Source organism: Myotis davidii, unplaced genomic scaffold (genome assembly GCF_000327345.1).
Source record: "Myotis davidii unplaced genomic scaffold, ASM32734v1 scaffold424, whole genome shotgun sequence".
NCBI classification, from domain to species: Eukaryota; Metazoa; Chordata; class Mammalia; order Chiroptera; family Vespertilionidae; genus Myotis; species Myotis davidii.
In genome coordinates, this window is record NW_006295827.1 from 4,231,489 (window position 1) to 4,251,123 (window position 19,635).

At 51.8% G+C, this 19,635-nt stretch overlaps 1 protein-coding gene across 1 annotated transcript in view; it reads left to right on the forward strand.

The window, feature by feature from the left end:
• Nucleotides 1-5,702: 5,702 nt before the first annotated feature.
• The window catches only part of GATSL2 (GATS protein-like 2), a 39,840-nt gene continuing 25,907 nt past the window's right edge, over nt 5,703-19,635 (forward strand). The window contains exons 1-3 of the mRNA XM_006770869.2: nt 5,703-5,792; nt 9,457-9,529; nt 10,003-10,029. Coding sequence (XP_006770932.1) covers nt 5,703-5,792; nt 9,457-9,529; nt 10,003-10,029 — 190 coding nt within the window. The remainder of the gene's footprint in view (nt 5,793-9,456; nt 9,530-10,002; nt 10,030-19,635) is intronic.

Genomic DNA, 19,635 nt, shown 5'->3' on the forward strand with positions numbered 1-19,635 from the left:
CCCTCTCAATCCCTCCCCGAGATCCCGAGGGCCGGGGAGGCTGCAGTGACGAATCCCTGAATGAATGAGCGAACGAATGAATGAATGAAAAACAGGTGTGGGGACGCGGCGGTGGAAAAAACAAACTACCACCCCCATCCCCCAATCCCTCGGTTGGGCCGGCCCCCGTCGCCAGGGCGGCGGGGAGGGATTCTGCTGAGCGCGGCTACCCGGAGCAGAAAATCATAAAATCATTAGTGGGTGTTTTATCTCAAGGTGCTGCAAGGGCTGCTGACGGTGCGGGGGGCTGGGAGAGGGCCAGAGAGGGGCTGCGGGTGACGGCCGCGGTGGTTCTTCATCCTTGGGGTCCGGGAGGTGGGAGAGGGTGTTGTGCCGAACTGTGGAAGGGGGAGGAGCAGGCATGTTTATGGCTCTGCCTTGAGGCTGGGCTTGGATGCTGCAGGGGGAAAAATAGTTGAAGGGCCTTGGGAGGTTGAAAAAAAAACAAGTTGGATGTTCCCCGTGCCAGGTCAGGTCTGACTTTGTGAGCCCCGGTGGGTGCTTGGATTAGGGTGTGTGTGTGTGGTTTTTTGTTTTGTGTTTTTTTAAGGAGCCTGAGCCCCATTGGAGTGTGAGCCTCTGTAACTTAAATCTCTTGTTTGCCAACCATTGTGACTATTCAGAGGGATGAAGTTGTTGCAGATTGGGGTTTTTTTTCAGAGGCTGAGGTGGAGGTTGGTCGCCCTCCCTGCAAAATGAATGAATACATTACAGGTCAAGGTTAACGTTAAAATGACAGACCCCCTCCGCTGCCCCCGTGGGCACTGAGCTCAGTGGAGCTCTGGGATTGCAGGGAAATGATTCAATCCCAGCTTGTTATCTCCCTGGTAAAGTTCTTGCCTGGAAATCTCACTTTAATGTGTGTGTCTGAGCGGGGAGCTCAGTCCGGCCATTGTTTGCCAGATGGAAGGAGATCTATCTGCCAGTGGCATCTTGTTTACTTTCTTCTCCGCCTGCTCCGTGGGGTATGGAGGGTTGAAATCTTTTTCTTTGCTGGGCCCTGGTTCCTTTGATTGCCAAGGTAATTATTAAACAGGTCATTTGAAAACAAAAGTCCACAGCTCAGATTCTGAATCTCCCCTTCCACCCCCACCCTCACAGCCCCTCTGGCTGCTGACACCCACCATCCTGCAGCTACCTGCCCTCTGCCCCCCACCCCCTACCCTGCCTTGAGTTCCAAGGCTGGAGTAAGAGAAAGCTGCCTTGTTTTTCCAACCCTTGGCCCTCAGCCCCAGGCAGCCCCCTGGCTGATTTCTCGGCTCCCATTCAAACTGGGCTGATGACTCAGGCTGCGGCTGTGCAGGGCCTGGGTGCCAGGAGGAGGGGGCATCGGAGGGCTTATTAGAAAGGCCAAATAGGAGCCACTCCCCCTTTCCCTTTGTAGAGGGACTGGCCCTTGTCCAGCCCCACCCCAGGGTCCACTTTGGAGGACTCAGAGATAGGCATGCCCTGGGGGTGAGCCCCTGCCAACCTTCCTAACCATGAAAAGCCTACCCCTCAGCAGGTCCCACTTCTCCCTCTCTGCAGGCGGCGGCTGGTCCAGGGCCCAGGTGACCAGGCCAGTCTCAAGATGACTCAGAGGTCAAAGGTCATCTCCATGTCTCCAGGGTCCGACTCTAAAAGGTGTCGAGTTCATTTGTCAAATGGCTGAAAGCTGCTTCCTGATGCTCCCGGGGCCAGGACACTGGTCAGGTTGTTGTCAGCACCTTCACTGCCTGCGTGGAGGACACAGGGTCCCATTCCTCCTCTGGTTCTCACTTTGTTCCTCTGCAATGAAGATAGCACCACTTGGCCCGATAGTTTCCAGGGAGCTTCTCTGTGTGTAGTATGGAGTGACTGTGGAAGCTGGCTGTTTAGCAAGTATAAGGCGTAGTGGAGTGTGGGTATATTGTTTAAGCTATTCTCAATAATTGGTCATCCAGGTAGAATTTTTGGTCCTCTTTTGATTTTTTTTCCCTCAGTGCCTAAAGCCAAGTGCTGGCCCATAGATAGCCCTGTCATTTTCCCCATCCCACCCCCAACCTAAGTTCACCCCAAACTAGTACAGCATCCTCCTGCTCTACCCCCAGCCCCCAGGGGCTCTATGCTGCCTGTTTACAAGTTTTCAATCAGTCCCTTATAGGGTCGACTCCTTGCTCTGGCATTTGAGGCCTTTCCAGATCTGGATCCAGAATCCTCTTTAACCAGTCCTCTCTGGCAAACACCCTGGTGACTCACAGTTTACTTTATCCTTCCCTTCACACCTCTGCTTTAGTACTTCCATCTCTGTCTGGAACCCCTTCCCCAGTAAATTCCTACTCAAAATCTAGTGATATCACTCTGAAACTTTCCTGAAACCCCCTTCCCTCCACCCCCAGCACACTTCGTCACTGCCTCCCTCTGGTACCTACCTGAGTGGAGGCTTGGGGAGAAATATGGCGTTGCTAGATACCCACTCAGTGTGGGGATGCAGCTGGATCCAGGAGATACTGAAGTACCCTGTTCTCCCCTCTTTGAATTCCAGCGCCTGGTGGGAGAGAGAAACAGAAGTGATCACAATACAGCAGGGAATCGGGAAGGGGGGGGCGGTATTAGGGTAAGGGTTGTTGAGGGACTGCCCAAGGGAGGCATGTAGGCTTTCCTACTGGAGGTAGCACTGGATCTTAGGGCTTTAAAATAGGAATTAGCTCGGTAGGAAAGGGGATCCTGGTCCCAGACACTGACTATACCCTGGTACAACTCTGTGAGTTAGGTTTTACACCTGTTTTGCAAAGTACTCTGAGGCCCAAAGGTTAAGACTTGCTCAAGGTCACACAGTAAGTGGTAGAGCCAGGACTTGAATCTGCATCTTTCGCACTTAAGCTCAGAGGTTTGCTATTACAGCGTGCAAATGATGCCATACACAACCGTTACTAGTATGGCCAGCCCTTCTGTGTGCAGCGTACTGTTCCCAAGGCGTTAGGAGCACCGAGCGGCACCCGCGGGCTTTCTGTATCCTTTCTGCCCGCCTTTGTGGGCCTTGTCTTACAGCAGGAACGTTTGCCCCTCATCACCTCCCATCTGGATTTTCTGCTTCCTGATAGCCCAGCTCAGATGCTCCCTCTGCGTAACCTTGCATCACTTCTCAACTTTTGTCCACAAGAGCATATTGTTTAGTTGTCTTATTCTCCCACCTAGATTATAAACTTTATGCCCAGGAAGTTTTTTTGCATCTTTTTATCTCCACACCCCATCTTCACCCTCCTCCACCCTCCTCCTCCACCCCTAGTACCAGATATAATAGAGCCATCATTGATTTTACCATCTATCACAAACAGGTAAAGACACTGGGTTTGGAGAAGTAAAGTGCCTTGCTCAAGGTCAGACCACTGGAAAGAAACAGAATTGGGATTTGAACCGGGTCCTCTCTCCACTGTGCTTAGCACACTGCTTTGTAGGCATTTAGTAACTGCCTGTTTGATGGATGTCCCACTCGTGCACAGAGTGACCCAGATTTCAGCCAGAGTCTCTTACGAGTGCCCTGGGGGTTGGGAGAAGCATGGCAGACAGAGTCACACCTAGAGAGAAGCAAACCCCAGCGCCCTTGCCCTAGCTCTTTGCCCCAACTCAGGACAGCATCTGGGTATGATCAGAATAAGGGGCAGAGGCCAGCTGAGTGCACTTAGTCTAGGCACAAAGCTGGATGGCAGGACCCTGGGTGAGCAAAATCAAGGTTGTCCACAAAGCTGCTCCTCCATCCTTGTGATCAACTGAGGCTCTGTAGCCTCGTGGAAGGTCCACTGTAGCCCAACCCACCTTTCTCTCCAGCCTCATCTCTCAGGCTTCCAGCCATGCAGGCCCACCCACCCTACGGTGTCTCATGTCCTTTTCTGTCTGCCTGGAATGTTACTCTTTGTCCTACCACCTTTGTCACCTGTTCATTCTTTTAGATTCCACTTTAGCCCCACTGCCTCCAGGAAGCCCTCCCTGAGTGCACAGCTGAGCTCAGACTCTTCAAGCTCTGGTATAATGGGCTTAATCTGAAGATGAAATGTGACCCACTGTAGAATATCAGCAGGATGCCTTGGGCCGCAAATAACAAAAAGCCATTACTTAGCTGGCCTTGACAATAAGAAGTTTGAACGTTGTATGATAGGTTATAAGTCAGGCTGTTCTAGGTAACTTAAAGGCTTGATGCTGTCATCAAGGACCCAGGTCTTCCTGTCTTTCTATTTGGCTATTCTTGGCTTGACAGTGTGGCTCCCTGTGGGACAGCCGGGGCAGCCCCAGGCCTATGGGCAGTCGGGAGAAAACCTAGTGGAGGGAAAGGGCTGTTGTCTCGAGGTGTCTCTGAGAAAACCTTTCCAGGAACATGCCCTGCTCCTGCACAGACTTCCTCATCTCGCTGATCAGATTGGGTCACATGAGCGTTCCTGCACCAATCACATGCACAGGGAGTGAGACCATCATAGAGACCGTTTTGGCCACCTGGAGGTGGGGGCTAGTGCCATCCTGGGTCTCACAGGGGTGGGGAATGTTCGGCCCAAAGGCCATTATAAGCCCCGTGAAATCATTTGGTCTGGCCTTGCCGAGGCATTAGGGGTGAGTTAACTAAATGTTTGACCAGATATAGCAGGCTAATTAAAAAATATTTTTTTTATTGATTTCAGAGAGGAAGAGAGAGAGAGAGCGCGCTAGAAACATCAATGATGAGAGAGAATCATTGACTGGCTGCCTCTTGCACATCTCCTACTAGAGATCGAACCTGCAACCCGGGCATATGCCCTGACTGGGAATTAAACCGTTACCTTCTGGTTCATAGGTTGGTGCTCAACCACTGAGCCATACCGGCCAGGCTAGCAGGCTAGTTTTTAAGTTGATAATTTTGTGCAACCCACAAATTATGTTAAAAATATCCAAGTGGCCCTTGGCAGAAAAAAGATTCCCCACCCCTACTGTAAGGGAAAACTGGGAATAATAAGTATACAATAAAAGCAATAATGACATCTCAAGTTGGCTGGATTGTCCCCCTTTTACAGATGAGGAAACTGAGGGACTTGAGTGCCCCAGGACACACAGAAGTGGCAGAACTAGGGTTCTAACCCAGAAAGTCTGATTGTAGAACATGTCTTGATGGCCGCTAGGCCAGGCCTGACAGCACACGAGTTTGGGCACACCTTCCCCAAGGTTCACTCAACAGAGATGTCACCAAGAGGCCATAGCTGCGCTCCCCACAGCAAGGAAGGGGAAGGTGGGATTCAAGATCATTATCCTGAAATGTATTAGGTGCAGGAAGTTGAAAGTTCCCCATGTTGGTGTGCAGTGAGCACATGCCCACAGACACACCAATCTTGCAGGTCTCCTATGTGTCTGCCTCCAGAGCAGTGCCAGTATTTAGCACAGAGTCCTCTAGCACAGCTGTCACCAGCTGGTGGTACATGCACCACTGGTGGTCCGTGAGGTCCGAAAGGTTGGTGACCGCTGCTCTGGCAAAGGTCTGGAGGCTAGAAAGAGAAAGCTGTATGCAGAGTGACTATGACTTGGGGCCCACCTTGACCCCAGCATGGGGTTGGTGCAAACAGGTGTGTTTTGTTCATGCGGAAACCCTGCAGCACGCACCTGCTATGTGCAGAGCCCAAGGAGAAACACAAAAGGAGTTTCTGTCCTGTGAGAAAAAAAGCTGTGCTCTCTGCCAAAGCCGGAGGATGAGCGGTCCAGAGGCCCGGCTGGAGGAGGCCGCTTCGGGAGCCATCATCGCCTTTACCATCTGTCCCCTGGGGCCCAACCTGGGGGATGTCAGGGTTCACTCTGAACCCCTGACCACAGCTCGCCTTGCTCAAAGCCCTTCTCAGACTGTGCCATGCTCCTGATTTGATTGCCTTACCTGGCATTGTGAATATTCCTTGATCGGACTCCTTCTGTCCTCTCTGATATTGTCCGGTATCAATACCACACATGCCCTATTTTTTTAGTAACTCTGGTAGTTTTTAAATATCTCAAATTCTTTGACACTGTTCCCTTCAAAAGCTGGAGCTCCCTTGCCTTTAAGTGAAGTCTGCATTACTGACTTTCTTCTAACTGGTAGAAGGTGACAGAAGCGAGACTTCCTAGTCTTTGAGGCAAGGGCATTAAAGGATAGCCCTGGTGTGTGTGTGTCTGTCTATGTCTGTCTCTCTGTTTCTCTCTCTCTCTCTCTCTCTCTCACTCTCTCTCTCTCTCTCATCCCTTGCTCTGAAGGAAGCTAGCTGCCATGTTGTGAGGACACTCAAGCAGCACTGTGGAGAGGCCCACAGTGGAGAGGAACTGACCTTCCATACACAGCCAGCCTGTGAGGGAGCCACCTTGACAACAGACCCTCCCCTCAGGCAAGCCTTCAGTGGCAGCAGCCCCAGTCAGCACCTTGACTTGACCTCATAAGAGATCCTCAACCAGTTGAACCACACCCAAATTCCTACCTCATGGGACTTATGGGAGAGATAAAAGTTTATTGCTTCAAGCCACTAAGATTTCAGGTAATTTGCTATGCAGTAGATGGCTAGTGGGGACACTTTTGAGAATAACTGGGGGCACTAAAAACAAATGCCCTGGACAGCAGGGCAAACCGGGATGTGGAATTGCCCTAGCTTTGGTCCAGCTGGCTGTTACTCTGTGACTATAACCTATCACAGATTCTTCTTGGAGTCAGTACAAGCCTCAGATCCCCCAGGAAGCCACCCTAGAGCTAGGTGAGTGGCTTCCTGGGACCACCTGTGCCTTGGGATGGAGGTTGAGAAGGCTGGTACCCCCTGTCTTTACGCCAGGTGCATGCCCAGGCCTTAGGACCAGTGCTCCATGGCACTGACTTAGATCCTATAGCAGCCGTGGGCAAACTACGGCCTACGGGCCGCATCCGGCCCGTTTGAAATGAATAAAACTATTGAAAAAAAAGACCGTACCCTTTTATGTAATGTTGTTTACTTTGAATTTATATTAGTTCACACAAACACTCCATCCATGCTTTTGTTCTGGCCCTCCGGTCCAGTTTAAGAACCCATTGTGGCCGAAGAGTCAAAAAGTTTGCCCACCCCTGCTCTAGACAATGGAGGCTCAGTGCTTTCCCTCCTCACTCATTCCAGTCAGTCCATTTCAGTGCCTACCTGTTCTTCTCTCTAAAGAATTCCACAGACCTCTGTATGAGAAACCAGCCATGAGTAAGCCAGCCTAGTCCCACCAGAGCTGGAACAGTCGGTTCTGGTTGTCCCAGGCCCTGTGCTGTGCCTTGACATAGGCAGGCAGGCCCACCGAGCTCTCCAGAAGCTGATAATTCACCCAAACCTTTAGCCAGTTTGGTGTGCATGTGTTAAATTAAAACTTCTAAAGGGTCCCTGGCCGACACCAAAGGGTGGCAGGTTCGATTCCTGGTCAACGGCAGGTACTTGGGTTGCAGGTTCGAGCCCTGGCCCTAGTCCAGGGGTGTGGGTGAGGCAATCAATTGATGTGTCTTTCTCCCATCTCCCCTCCCCCCCTTTTTACTCTCTCTAAAAAATCAATGGCGGAAAAATAAAATTATAAAAAAGGGAAACTCACTTCTAGATGCCTTATATTTGTGCCTTAAACATAATATATTGAACATACTTTGGCCTTAAGAGGAAGGAAATTCTGACACATGCTACAATATGGATGATCTTTGAGAACATCATGCTTAGTGAAGTTAGCCAGTCATAAAAGAACAAATATTGTATGATTCCACTTACACGAGGTACCTAGAGTAGTTAAAATCATAGAGACAGAAGGTTGAATGGTGGGTGCCAGGAGCTGGTGAGATTAGGGAATGAGGACTTATTTAATGGATGTAGAGTAGTGGTTCTCAACCTTCCTAATGCCGCGACCCTTTAATACAGTTCCTCATGTTGTGGTGACCCCCCAACCATAAAATTATTTTCGTTGCTACTTCATAACTGTAATTTTGTTACTGTTATGAATCGAAATGTAAATATCTGATATGCAGGATATATTTTCATTGTTACAAATTGAACATAATTAAAGCATAGTGATTAATCACAAAAACAATATGTAATTATATCTGTATTTTCCAATGGTCTTTGGCGACCCCCAAAGGGGTTGCGACCCACAGGTTGAGAACCGCTGGTGTAGAGTTTCTGTTTTGCAAAATGAAAGGAGCTGTGGACATTGGTTGCACGACAGTGCGACTGTATGTACTACTGAACTATACACTTAGAAATGGTTAAGATGGCAAATTTTGTATGATGTATGTTTTACGAAAATGAAAAAGAAAAGTAAGTACGAGCCTAGCAAGTGTGGGGAACCACAGGGCAGTGTGGCGAGAGCGAGCGGAAGCCAATGAGCTAGAACAGATTAAGGCCAAGGGAAAGAAAGACACACCTAGACAGGCAGCGGCTCTAAGCATGTTATTATTAACTCATTTAATCCTCACAGCTACCCTTACCACACAGAAGCAGTTACCAGTCCCATTTTACAGATGAGGAAACTGAGCATTAAATAGTTCAGTGCTCCGCCAAGATCACAAAAACACTAAGTGAAGAATAGGGATGTTTTAACAATAGCTTTATTGAAATATAATTCACCTACCATATAATTCACCCTCTTAAAAGTTTACAATTCAATAGCTTCTAGTATATTCACAGAGTTGTGCAACCATCACCATTGTCTAATTCCAAAACATTTCATCACCCCAAAAGAAAGTCTACCCATTAAGCAGTCATTCCCGTTTTCTAGCTCACCCCTGGCCCCTGGCAACACTAATCTGCATTCTGTCTTAATGGGTTTGCCTATTCCGAATATCTTGTATAAATAGAATCCTACACTATGTGGTTCTTTTGCTGACTTTTTTCACTTAGAATGTTTTCAGAGTTCATCCATGTTGTAGCGTGTATCAGCACTTCATTCATTTTTATAGTTGAATAATGTTCCATTGTATGGTTATACTACCTATGGTTTATTCATCCTTGGATGGACATTTGGATTGTTTCCACATTTTAGCTGCTGTCAACAGCTGTGCACAAGTGTTTGTGTCAACACATGTTTTATTTCTCTTGGTCACATACCTAGGAGTGGAATTGCTGGTCATATGGTAGCTCTGTTTCTAACATTTTGAGGAACCACCAGGTTGTTTTACACAGTGGTTGTACCATGTAACGTACCTGAGGAATAGGGATTTGAGTCCAGGCTCTTAAAGCATCACTAGGTTTGGTTGGATAGGAGCCTGGAGGCCCTTACCCGCTGGGTGACCACAGTCTGGGCTGCTGAACATCTGGGAGACTTGATTTCTTCCTGGCAAACAGGGTTATGGGGGAAATAGCCTGAGTAAAGCACGTGGCCCACAGCAGGCTCCTCCCGTCGTCCTAGTACAAAGTGTTGTGTATGTGTGCGTTCCAGTGGCTCCCGGGGCCCTCGGAGACTGCTCTGGCGTGAGTGCTACCTCCTACCTCACACCTCTAGAATAGGTGGTTGTTGGAATGGTGGACCCTGGGAGAGTACATCAACGCTGGGGTGGCCACACCTGGAGGCGCCGGTATGGGCAGGGGAGGGCAGGGTCCCTCACTGCCCCCGCCTCAGCTGTGGCCACTGGATGTGAGCTGAGGCTGCCAGGAGGTGAACAGCCCTGGCAGTGAGGGGAGGGAAGGGGGGGTTAGGTCAGGCCCCCTCCTCCTCCTGCACTGGCCCCTCACCCTGGGCAGTAGTGCTAATTTTCAAGCCAGGGTTATTTCCCCCTTAAAGCCCGCCTTTCCACCGACACCAGGCTGAGCCTCCTGGATGCTCACCTGGATGTTCCTCGGCCCTCAGGGCCTCTGCACCAGGCCTGCCTTCCCTTTGATCCCCTCCCCACCCCACGGTTGACTCCCTTTCTTGAGCAGAAAAGTGGAAATTTGTTCTCAAAGTTCAGTCTTTTTCCTTCAGAGCTCAGAAGTCACCGATGCACCGGCTGATGTGACGGATTTAGAACAAACAAAGCTTAGCCTCGGAAATCTGTATTGAGGTTGTGAGCCCCGCCACATGGGTGCTTCCTGTCCTGTTACCTTCGCCAGAGCTCGGGAGGAAGGAGGGGCTGCCCACCCCACCAGGCAGAAGGGACAGCTGCTCGGTAACTTGCCCCAAGTAAGCTGCAGACACTAGCAGACTGGGGTTGAGGCCCCCTTCCCCACTCTCCGCCTGTGGCCCACTCTGCTCATTCCCCTGTTAACTCCAGACACAAGATCTTATGTTGAGGGCCATTTTCCGAGGATGTGCACATAACAGTCAAGAAAATGTGCATTTTGCCCAAAGTCTACCACTTACCAGCTATGTGACTATACAGGCAAGCCGTTAGGAGCCTCAAAGGAGGCGTAGTTTCCCCCTCTTTAAAGTGGACATCATAATTGACCTCTTTGGGTTGTGGTGAGCCTTAGCTGGGAAATGTTATGTCAGGGACTTGGATGTGTGACACACAGTGAACTGGTTGATGTATGAATCCAGCAGGTGGTCACTGATGGCAGGTGTTAGCAAGGGGGCGGCGGTGACAGCCTGTCCTGCTTCAGAATCATCGGGAAGGTCGATCTGATCGTTGCAGGATGGAATGACTGATTCCGGTTTTTATATGACGAGGGGAGTTTTGCAGATTTGGGGGGGCTGTGGGGACTGATGGAGATGGGCCCGAGGCCTGGGGGCGGGGGGGCCTGCAGATGGCCCTCTGTAAGAGCAGCTGGTCAGAACCTAGAGTTCTGTCCTCCAGGCGGCCTTTTAATGGTGGGAGCTTTCTGCTCCCAGCAAGGCCTTGGGGACCGTCCCCTGCACCTCACACTGGAAAGCTCTGCCTGACTGATGCTGGGACACCCCAGACGTGGCATGTTCCAAATGGTGCTCCCACCTGGACCTGCTCCCACCTTCCCCTGGGTCCCCACATCCACCTGCCTCCCCCACATCCGGCCTATCTCGGGGCCCTTTCTCCATCCCTCCTCGGCACCTCAAATGCTTCCCCCTGACCCCCTTCATTCAAGCCCCTCACCTGGCCCTGGGCACTCAGGGGAGGGTCTCTGTTCTCTTTCTCCTCAGGAGGCAGCTTCATCCGTGTGTGAACTGCTCTGGGATGAAGTCCAGGTCCTGAGTGTAGCCCCTGAGGTCCTGCCCTATAGACTCTGCCTCCCTAAGTCCCTCGCTGCCTCCTCTCCTTTCTACTTCATTCTTGCTACCCCTCCCCCTGCACTGCCCCTTACCTCCTTCCTGACCAGGACACCCTCTAATTTGCCCCGGATATTCCAGCCGCCTGAGTCTGGTGCCCTGGCTCTGCCATGTGCAAGCTGTGCGGCCTGGGCTGGTCACTCCCCATCTCTGAGCCCTGCCATCCTGTCTGTACGGCAGGTCAGTGATGGTGCAAGGCCGTCTGTGTCTGCATTCTGGAATGGGCATTTCTGAAGGCCAAGCCTGACAAGACGGGGGCTGCGGCTGCCATTGCCGTGGGCTTGAGCATCAGGAATGGCCCTCCCGTGGTGCTGGGGGCACCGGTGCAGTGTCCATACTGTGCTTTCCGTGGGACGGTTTAAACGTGGCGCCAAAGGCCTCAGGACGGTACAGAGTGGTCCCCCAGCCATGTGGAATGATGCAGAGGAAGCCACAGATGTCAGAAGAAGCCCCACCCCATTCTTTTCAGAGTTGGAATTGGGAGCCTGCAGTAAGAATCTAGAATAGCGGTCGCCAACCTTTCAGACCTCACGGACCACCTGTTGGCATCCGCTGATCTAGAACACTGAAAGTGGGCGAGGCTTAGAAGGGTCCTTGGAGACGATCCCCCTTACCTGCACGAGGGTGAAGATTGGGGCAGGGCTCTAGGGAATAGTAATTCTCCTTCCCCCGTATCGTTCCCTCACCCCACCCTTACAACCTGGGCCTGGGACCTGTCTCTGGTTCATTTGTCCTCTTCCCTGGAGGGATCCCCTTCCCCATTTGGCCCCTGGGCCTCCAGGTGAACTGTCTCAGCTACTCAGGACTTGGCCCCAGGCAGGTGCACTGGTGTGGGAGGATCCCGTAGTGAACTCCCTAGGACAGTGATGGCGAATCTATGACACGCGTGTCACAGGTGACACTCGAACTCATTTTTTGGGTTGATTTTTCTTTGTTAAATGGCATTTAAATATATAAAATAAATATCAAAGATATAAGTCTTTGTTTTACTATGGTTGCAAATATCAAAAAATTTCTATATGTGACATGGCACCAGAGTTAAGTTAGGGTTTTTCAAAATGCTGACACGCCGAGCTCAAAAGGTTCGCCATCACTGCCCTAGGAGAACTCATGCACCCACCCAGGCTGGACCCCCTGAACTGAGCAGTCTTTTTGGATGGGTCGTCCACCCAGAGTCACAGTTGGGAATGAGAAGGCTGGAGAGGCATTGGGAAGGGCACTTGAAATGACAAGGTGTCCAAGGGGCTCCTCAAGCCAGGCTCTGCAGGCCCCAGTCGGTAGCCCAGATATAGGGCGTGCTGGCTTGAGGACACTGGGACCACTTGTTTTACCTGCTCTTCTCTGAATACTCTTCAGAGTAGTTCTGTTCAGAGCGTCCCCCCTCAGCCTCCCTCCAGCCATTCCCTCCTGCAGTGCTTCCATCTAAATTATCCTGGTTGAACTCCCTTTATTTAGTTGTCAGTTTCCACTGGAAAACAGAGAAGGCAGTGACACCTGCAGCCTGGGGCTGTCCCTGGATTAAATGAGATCATATAGATAAAGTGGTAAAGTGCTTAGGTCTGTATGTGGTCTGGAGTCCGAGCACGTAGGCTGTGGGGCTGGGAGATGGTGGCAGTTGCGATTCCACAGTGTCCACCTGTACTTCGGGCCTCGCTTTGCACACCATCTGTGCTGTGAAAACGTTCCTTGAAAAATCAAGTCATTGGAAAATTGCCCTGTGTTACTCCCTTAAAGTGCTGGTTCTCAAAAGCGGGGATCCCTGAATTCTTGCATTGAATGAAGGCTCTTGCATACCCCCACCCGCACCCGTACACACGTGTCTGTCCCGTGAGGACAGGTTTCCTCTGCACCTTGTCCCTTCTCCCAGGAACAAGTTAAGGAGGAGCCCAAGGGAGCAATTCAGGTGAGGGTGTGAGCCAGGGGCCCCCCTCTGTGCATCCAGCCCTCCAAAGGCTTGTCCATCCCTTGAGGGGGGTCAGGCCCATTGGTGGTGGCTGGGGAAGGCAGAGGCTGCACAGGGAGAAGGTGCTCTCTCTCTGCTGTTCCCTTAAACCTGGTGTGGGCCCTTGGCCCTCGAGGCTTCCTTCTTCTCCACTAGTTCACAGTATGTCTTGACACCCACCCCATGGCGGGGCCTGATCCCGTGAGGACTCAGACCCAACCCTGGACTCACTGTAGACAGCTGCACATGCTCTTGATCACGCTCTAGTTTGATGAAGAGGAAAGTCCTCATGGCATGGGGGAGCTTGAGGTACAAGGGCGAGTCAGGCAGGGCTTCCAGGAGAGGTGGCATTGAGCTAGGCTTGAAGCATTAGCGTAGGGAAGAAGGAGGAACAGCATGTGCAGAAGCACTGAAGCCTGGCCCCTATGGCCTGTGGTGTGCAGAAGCAGCGTGGGGGCTGAGAGAGGAGCCCTTTTAAGGGGAGGGTGGGGCTGGCAATGGGAGCTGAAGGGCTCTGTCCAGGCTCCTGGGCGGGATCAGATGGCTGGTCTAATCCCAGGACTGAAGAAGGCTCATGGGGGAGGAGAGGACAGATGGGGGAAGGGCCCAGAGAAGTGGCCCATGCGCAGGGAGTGAACGAGAACATGGGGTGGGTGGCAGATCTAGGCTAGTGAAATTCTTCCCAAAAGGAGTGGAAGGAGGGTCGCAGCTAGATGTTTGTGCAGCCGTGTTCATAGCAGCATTATTCATCATAGCTAAAACGTGGAAGCAGCCTCAGTGTCCATTGACCCATAAATGGATAAACAAAATGTGGTATATGCATACAGTGGGATATTATTCAGTCTTAAAAAAGGAAGGAAATGCTCCCTATTTCTCATAAGTGAAATAAGACAGTCATGAAAGAATAAATACTACATAGGATTCCATTCATATGAGAAAGCTAGAGTGGTCAAATTCAGAGACAGAAAGTAGAATGATGGATGCCAGAAGCTGGGAGGTGGGAATGGGAAATACTGCTGAATGGGTAGAAAGTTTCAGTTTTACAAGATGAAAAGAGTTACGGGGATGGTGGTGATGGCTACACAAAGGTGTTAATGTATTGGATACCACTGAACTGTAAACTTAAAAATCGTTAAATTCGAAATTGTATATTACATGTATTTCAATACAATGAAATGCATAGTAAACAGAAACCAAGAAAAATCTAGGCTAATGAGAAGGAGGAGAAAGTTGAGGGTTGGGGGTGTGAGGGGATTAGAGCTATAGAGATGGGTAGTAGTGATAGTTGCACAAACACTGTCAGTGAGAAAGAGTATGAATCCTGGAGTCCTCACAGATTGGAGTTGGAATTCTCACTGTGCCACCGTGTTAGTCTGCTCCGGATGCAGTAACAAATACCATAGGTCGGGTGGTTTAACAACAGAAACTTATTGCTGGAAGTTCTGGAGGCTGGAAGTCCAAGTTCAAGGTGCTGACATTCTCTTCCTGGCTTGCAGATGGCCCCCCTCTCTGTGTGCCCTCAGATGGGTTCCCGTCGGAGCACGCAAATGGAGAGGGAAGCCAGCGAGATCTCTGTTCTTCTTGTAAGGGCACTGATCCCGTAATGAGGATCCCACCCTCATGATCTCATCTAAACCTGATAACTCCCCCAGGGTCCCACCTCCAAATAACATCACATTGGAGGTTAGGACTTCAATATATGATGGGGGAGGGGGTACAGATATTCAGTCCTTAATACCAACTTTGGAGATTTACCTCTTCAGTGTCTCAATTTTCTCATCTGGAAAATGGGGTGGTGCTGCCGGCCCCGGGTTATTGTGGGAATCTCATGTGCTTGTGTGTGTCCAGGGCCCCGCATCTGGGAGGTACTCAGCAGGCATCAGCCGTCACCAGCCGGGCTTCCCTGAGCACCTTCCAGACTCCACACCCTCAGGTGTCCCGGGAGGTCTGGGGCTCTGGGAGATGTCCACTCCTCACCCCCCACTCCCCGCAGGCTGTGATTTGGGGCCTCTCCAGTGGGGCCTAGTACTCTGGTCTTTAAGCAGAGGCTGGGCATTGGTCAGGCCTCAGGAAGGCCTGAGCCAGCTGTTTGTCCTCATGTTGAATCTGGAGATCTGGGAGACCTCCCCCATCCATTGTTTACCCATCTTGCAGCAACTTCTCCTGGGAGCCCTGCATAGAGAGAAGGCAGGGGCTAGGGTCAGCTTTAGGTTGTTAGTTCACCTGGCTTGTTAGGTGGGTCAGGGTCAGAGCCCCCACCCTCGCTCCACCCACCAAATAAAGGGTTGCAGATGGATGGGAGAGACAGGGAACCCCATCATCCTGTGAGGCTTCTTCATTCTGCTGGCATCAGGCTGTGGCTGGGAGGTCTCCGAGGCCCTGGGCAGGAAGGAGGAGAAGGTTGGGACTGCCAGGGCCAGGCGCAGGTACACAGCAGGGCTGGGTTTTGACTCCAGGGCTTCTACCTCCCCACACTATGCCAGTAACCACTACAGCCCTCCTTCCTGCACCTTCTCATCCCACCTTGCTCTGACCCTGCTCTCCTGCCTTTGCAATCCACCATAGTCCGCTGCCTCCTATGGGAAGGCCACCCTCTCTGTTTTGTTTTTGTTTCTCATTTTAAATTTTTGGATAGATAATCGGTTCATAGACAGCAGGTGCAGGCAGCTATCTGCCAGACCCTGGGCCCAGGTAGCCAGACCTACACTCAACCATCTCCTAGGTGCCCAGCCCTTGAAGCTGGTTCCCCTTGACCCAGGGGCTGTCCCCTCCCAGGTCCAGACCTCTCTCCTCCGCAAATGTTGGGAACTGCCCCAGATCCCGACACTGCAGCCTTCCCGCCCTCTTGCTGCCCTTAGCTGATTAGGAGGCTCCAGGCTTTGGGGTTCGCTGGGCCTGAGCTTTGTCCTCCCCAGGGCCTGCAGGCCGCTGGAGCATGGAGCTGACAGCTGTCCCAGAGTTAGTGTACCGGACCCCATAGAAACACCTTCCCACCTCCGGGTGGCGAGTAGGCACCTGGATCTGCTTCCAGCCTCCAGAACTGTGAGAAATCCATTTCTGTTCTGTAAGCTGCCCAGTGTCTGGTACTCGGTTCTGGCAGCTCTGGCTGTTGCTGCCCTCTGTCTCCCTGCCACCCCAGCCCTCCTGGGCCCCTAGCCGTGCAGTGGGACCGGTGGAAAGAGCTCAGGGACTGGGCTTGTTCAGATCTCTTCCTCCCACTGATGAGGGCAGGTCCCAAGCCTCGTTGGTGCCGTCTTGGAAATGGGAGGGTGAAGAAAGGGGCAAGTAAGTCAGCGACTCGTAAGCCCTTTCTTTCTGGCTCAAGGTTGAGCTCAGTGTCGATGCTAATATTTCCTCCCATGAGCTGAGCAAACAACAAGGGAACTTTCCTGGGAAAGTGAGATGATGTGAACATCAAACTCGAGACCCTGCCTCATGCCAGTAGCTATTCATTCACTCTTGAGGGCCTCATTGAAATGTCCAAGATCCCGGAGCCGGAGGTGGAATTCAGGCCTGAAACAATCCCAGTGTCCGTGGGTTGGAGGTGAACCACAACCAAATGGCCAGGCGGAGTGGATCCCAGAGCTGCAGGCCAGGGATGGTACATGGGCTCTGTTTAGTGTGGGGATTACCTGCATTCAAGTGAGTGATGGGTTGGAAAGTTCTAGAACTTTGCTGTCCAAATTGGTAGCCTCTTGCCACATGTGGCTATATAAATGCAGACTCAAGGGTCCCAGGTTCGATTCCGGTCAAGGGCGTGTACCTTGGTTGTGGGCACATCCCCAATGGGGAGTGTACAGGAGGCAGCTGATCAATGTTTCTCTCTCATCCATGTTTCTAACTCTCTATCCCTCTCCCTTCCTCTCTGTAAAAAAATCAATAAAATACATTTTTTTAAATAAATGTAACAGAAATAAATTCAGTTTTTTGGCCTTGCAAGCCACATTTAAAGCTCTCAGTAGCTACCTGTGGCTAGTGGCTGTTAGCTAGACAGTGGCTGTAGACCACTTCTGTCATTCCAGGATGCTCTATTGAGCAGTGCTGTTTTGTTTTTACTTTTTAGCTAAAGGCCCGGTGCATGACATTCATGCACTGGGGTGTGTGTGTGGGGGGGTCCCTCAGCCCGGCCTGTGCCCTCTCGCAGTCTGGGACCCATCGGAGAATGTCCACGGGGAGCAGGCCTAAGCTGGCAGTCAGACATCCTCTGCGGGGTCCTTAGCATTGCCACAGAGGCGGGAGAGGCTCCCACCACAGCTGCTGTGCTCACCTGCTTCTGGCTGAGCGGTGCTCCCCGTGTGGGAGCGCATTGACCACCACGGGGCAGCTCCGTGGTCAGTGCATGTCAGTGACCAATCATTCTGCTGTTGGTCGATTTGCATATTAGGGTTTTATTATATAGGATAGGAAAATGTGTGTGTGTGTTTTTTTTTAAGTGAGTTCAGAGAGGAAGGGAGAGGGAGATAGAAACATTGATAACAGAGAATCATTGATTGGCCACCTCCAGTATGCCCCTCCACTGGGGATTGAGCCTGTAATCTGGGCATGTGTCCTAACCAGGAATCAAATTGTGACCTCCTGGTTCATAGGTTAAAGCTCAACCACTGAGCCACCACGGCCAGGCTGAGCAGCGCTGTTGTAGAAGGGTGTTGGGACTCAGCGAGAGAGAATGCCAGGCTCATTTTGGCAGTGACTGTCCTGACATAGAGTTGGGCAGAGCGGGGTCACACCTGGCCGTGTTTGCCATTGGAAGACAGGTGCTGGGGGTGCGTGCTGTGGGCCTCTGGACCAAGCAGTCATGTGTGGTGTCGTGGGATGAGGCTGGGCCTGGGCGGGCGAGCGGGCAGGATTTGGCTGCATTCTGAAGTCCCAGCACTCGCGGATGAGCTCTTCCACTTTCTACTCAGGCACTACTGCCTCCGGATGCCTTCCCTGAACTCCAGACCCCAGCAGATCTGCCTCCTCAGCAGGCACAGTGCTGGCCGTGGAACCGTGGTGGACAGGGCACTGGCTTGAGGAGCTGGAGCCACAATTCTACCATCACAGCCAGGTGTTCTGACATGGGAGTGACAGGGTGCCAGCCCAAGGCTCAGGGAGGTTCAAGACATGCCCAGGGTCGCCCGGCTTGCTGGGAGTCGAGGCTCACCCTCCTTCCCAGCTCACAGCTAAGGCTCTTCCAGGAGAGTGACAGGGAGGCCTGACGTGCTGGGCAGGGCTGAACAGGCGGCTGCCCGGGCTCTGGGCTGGGGCACCGGGAATTCCAGGAGTCAGGCCGCAGCCCAGTTGGAGCAGTGAGCTGCTAGGTCTCCCAGGTTAGTGTCCAGAGCTGGCAGGAATCACAGGTCACTTCTGTTTTATCTGGTTTCCATTTGCTTAACCTGCTCCTGACCTCCGAGGCAGCCCAGGAAAGTCTGAGGAGTCCCGCAGGCCCTCAGCCCACACCCCCCGCCGTGGCGTTCCAGGCTGACCTCAGGAGTGGTCACACACACACATACCTCTCGCCATTCAGGAAATTGACTGCCCCCAAAATCCAAGACACTTGAGAACTTTGGGGGTCTGGGAAAGGAAAACAGGGCATTTGTAGGCCAGAAGTGTTTTCTTTGGCCCATCCAGTGTGTTTTTTCAAAAATTATACCAACATTTCAACATTGAGATAGATCACAAAAATCTGGATTTCCGTTTTTCCTTGAAAAATTGGAAGCTCTTGCAATCCAGGACCCACAAGGCAGCAGCTGATTTGAGCTGAGTGGCAGCCGCCCCCTTCCCGTAGGGAGGGGACCCCCGGCCCCTAGCACCCTCAGTCCCTTCCACTCTGTGTCCCCACACACTGAGACCCGGGACCAGGCCCATGCGTCGTCATGCTTTTACCAGACTGTTTCTCCCTATTGTTCTTTCCCAAAAGTACAAGGAGGAAAGATGGGCTGAGGGGGCCACACGTTTCTCAGTGCAAATGAAGAATGTTCCTGGGTATTGAATATGGAAAGCGCGTCTCGCTCCTGGTTCTTTCACCCGAGTATTTTGCAGGCCTTTGAGCTGTACTCCCTGTTCTTGGTACTCCTGACCATCTCCCAGGCTCCCGGCTGGAGGGGCTCAGGGGCTAGAGGCTTCCTCGGTGCTGACATGGCCACAGACACGGGTTTCCGTTCCTGGGTCCTGCATCTCAGCTTCCCCTGGGTCCCGCTGTGGACCACGGTGGACGGAGCCTGAGCCCTGCTTCCACCACCCGAGAGAAGCTGGAGCAGAGCTCAGACAGCAGGATCCTTGTGAGACGCAGGACCAGTTCTCCCCGCCACAGCCAGCGTGAGCTGCTCAAAACATAGACGCCCCCCGTCGCTCAAACGTTTCAGAGCCTTTTTGTTTTTCATGGATCTCGGGTGCACCGAACTTGGTTCCTCGTCATCCTTGGTTTGTGACATACGTGTTGATCCTGCTCTTTCTTTCCTTTGGTTTATTCTTTGAATAGTATTACCCCCACTGCGACCATGACACTGACGGTCACTGCGGTCCACCCACACTTCTCTTTC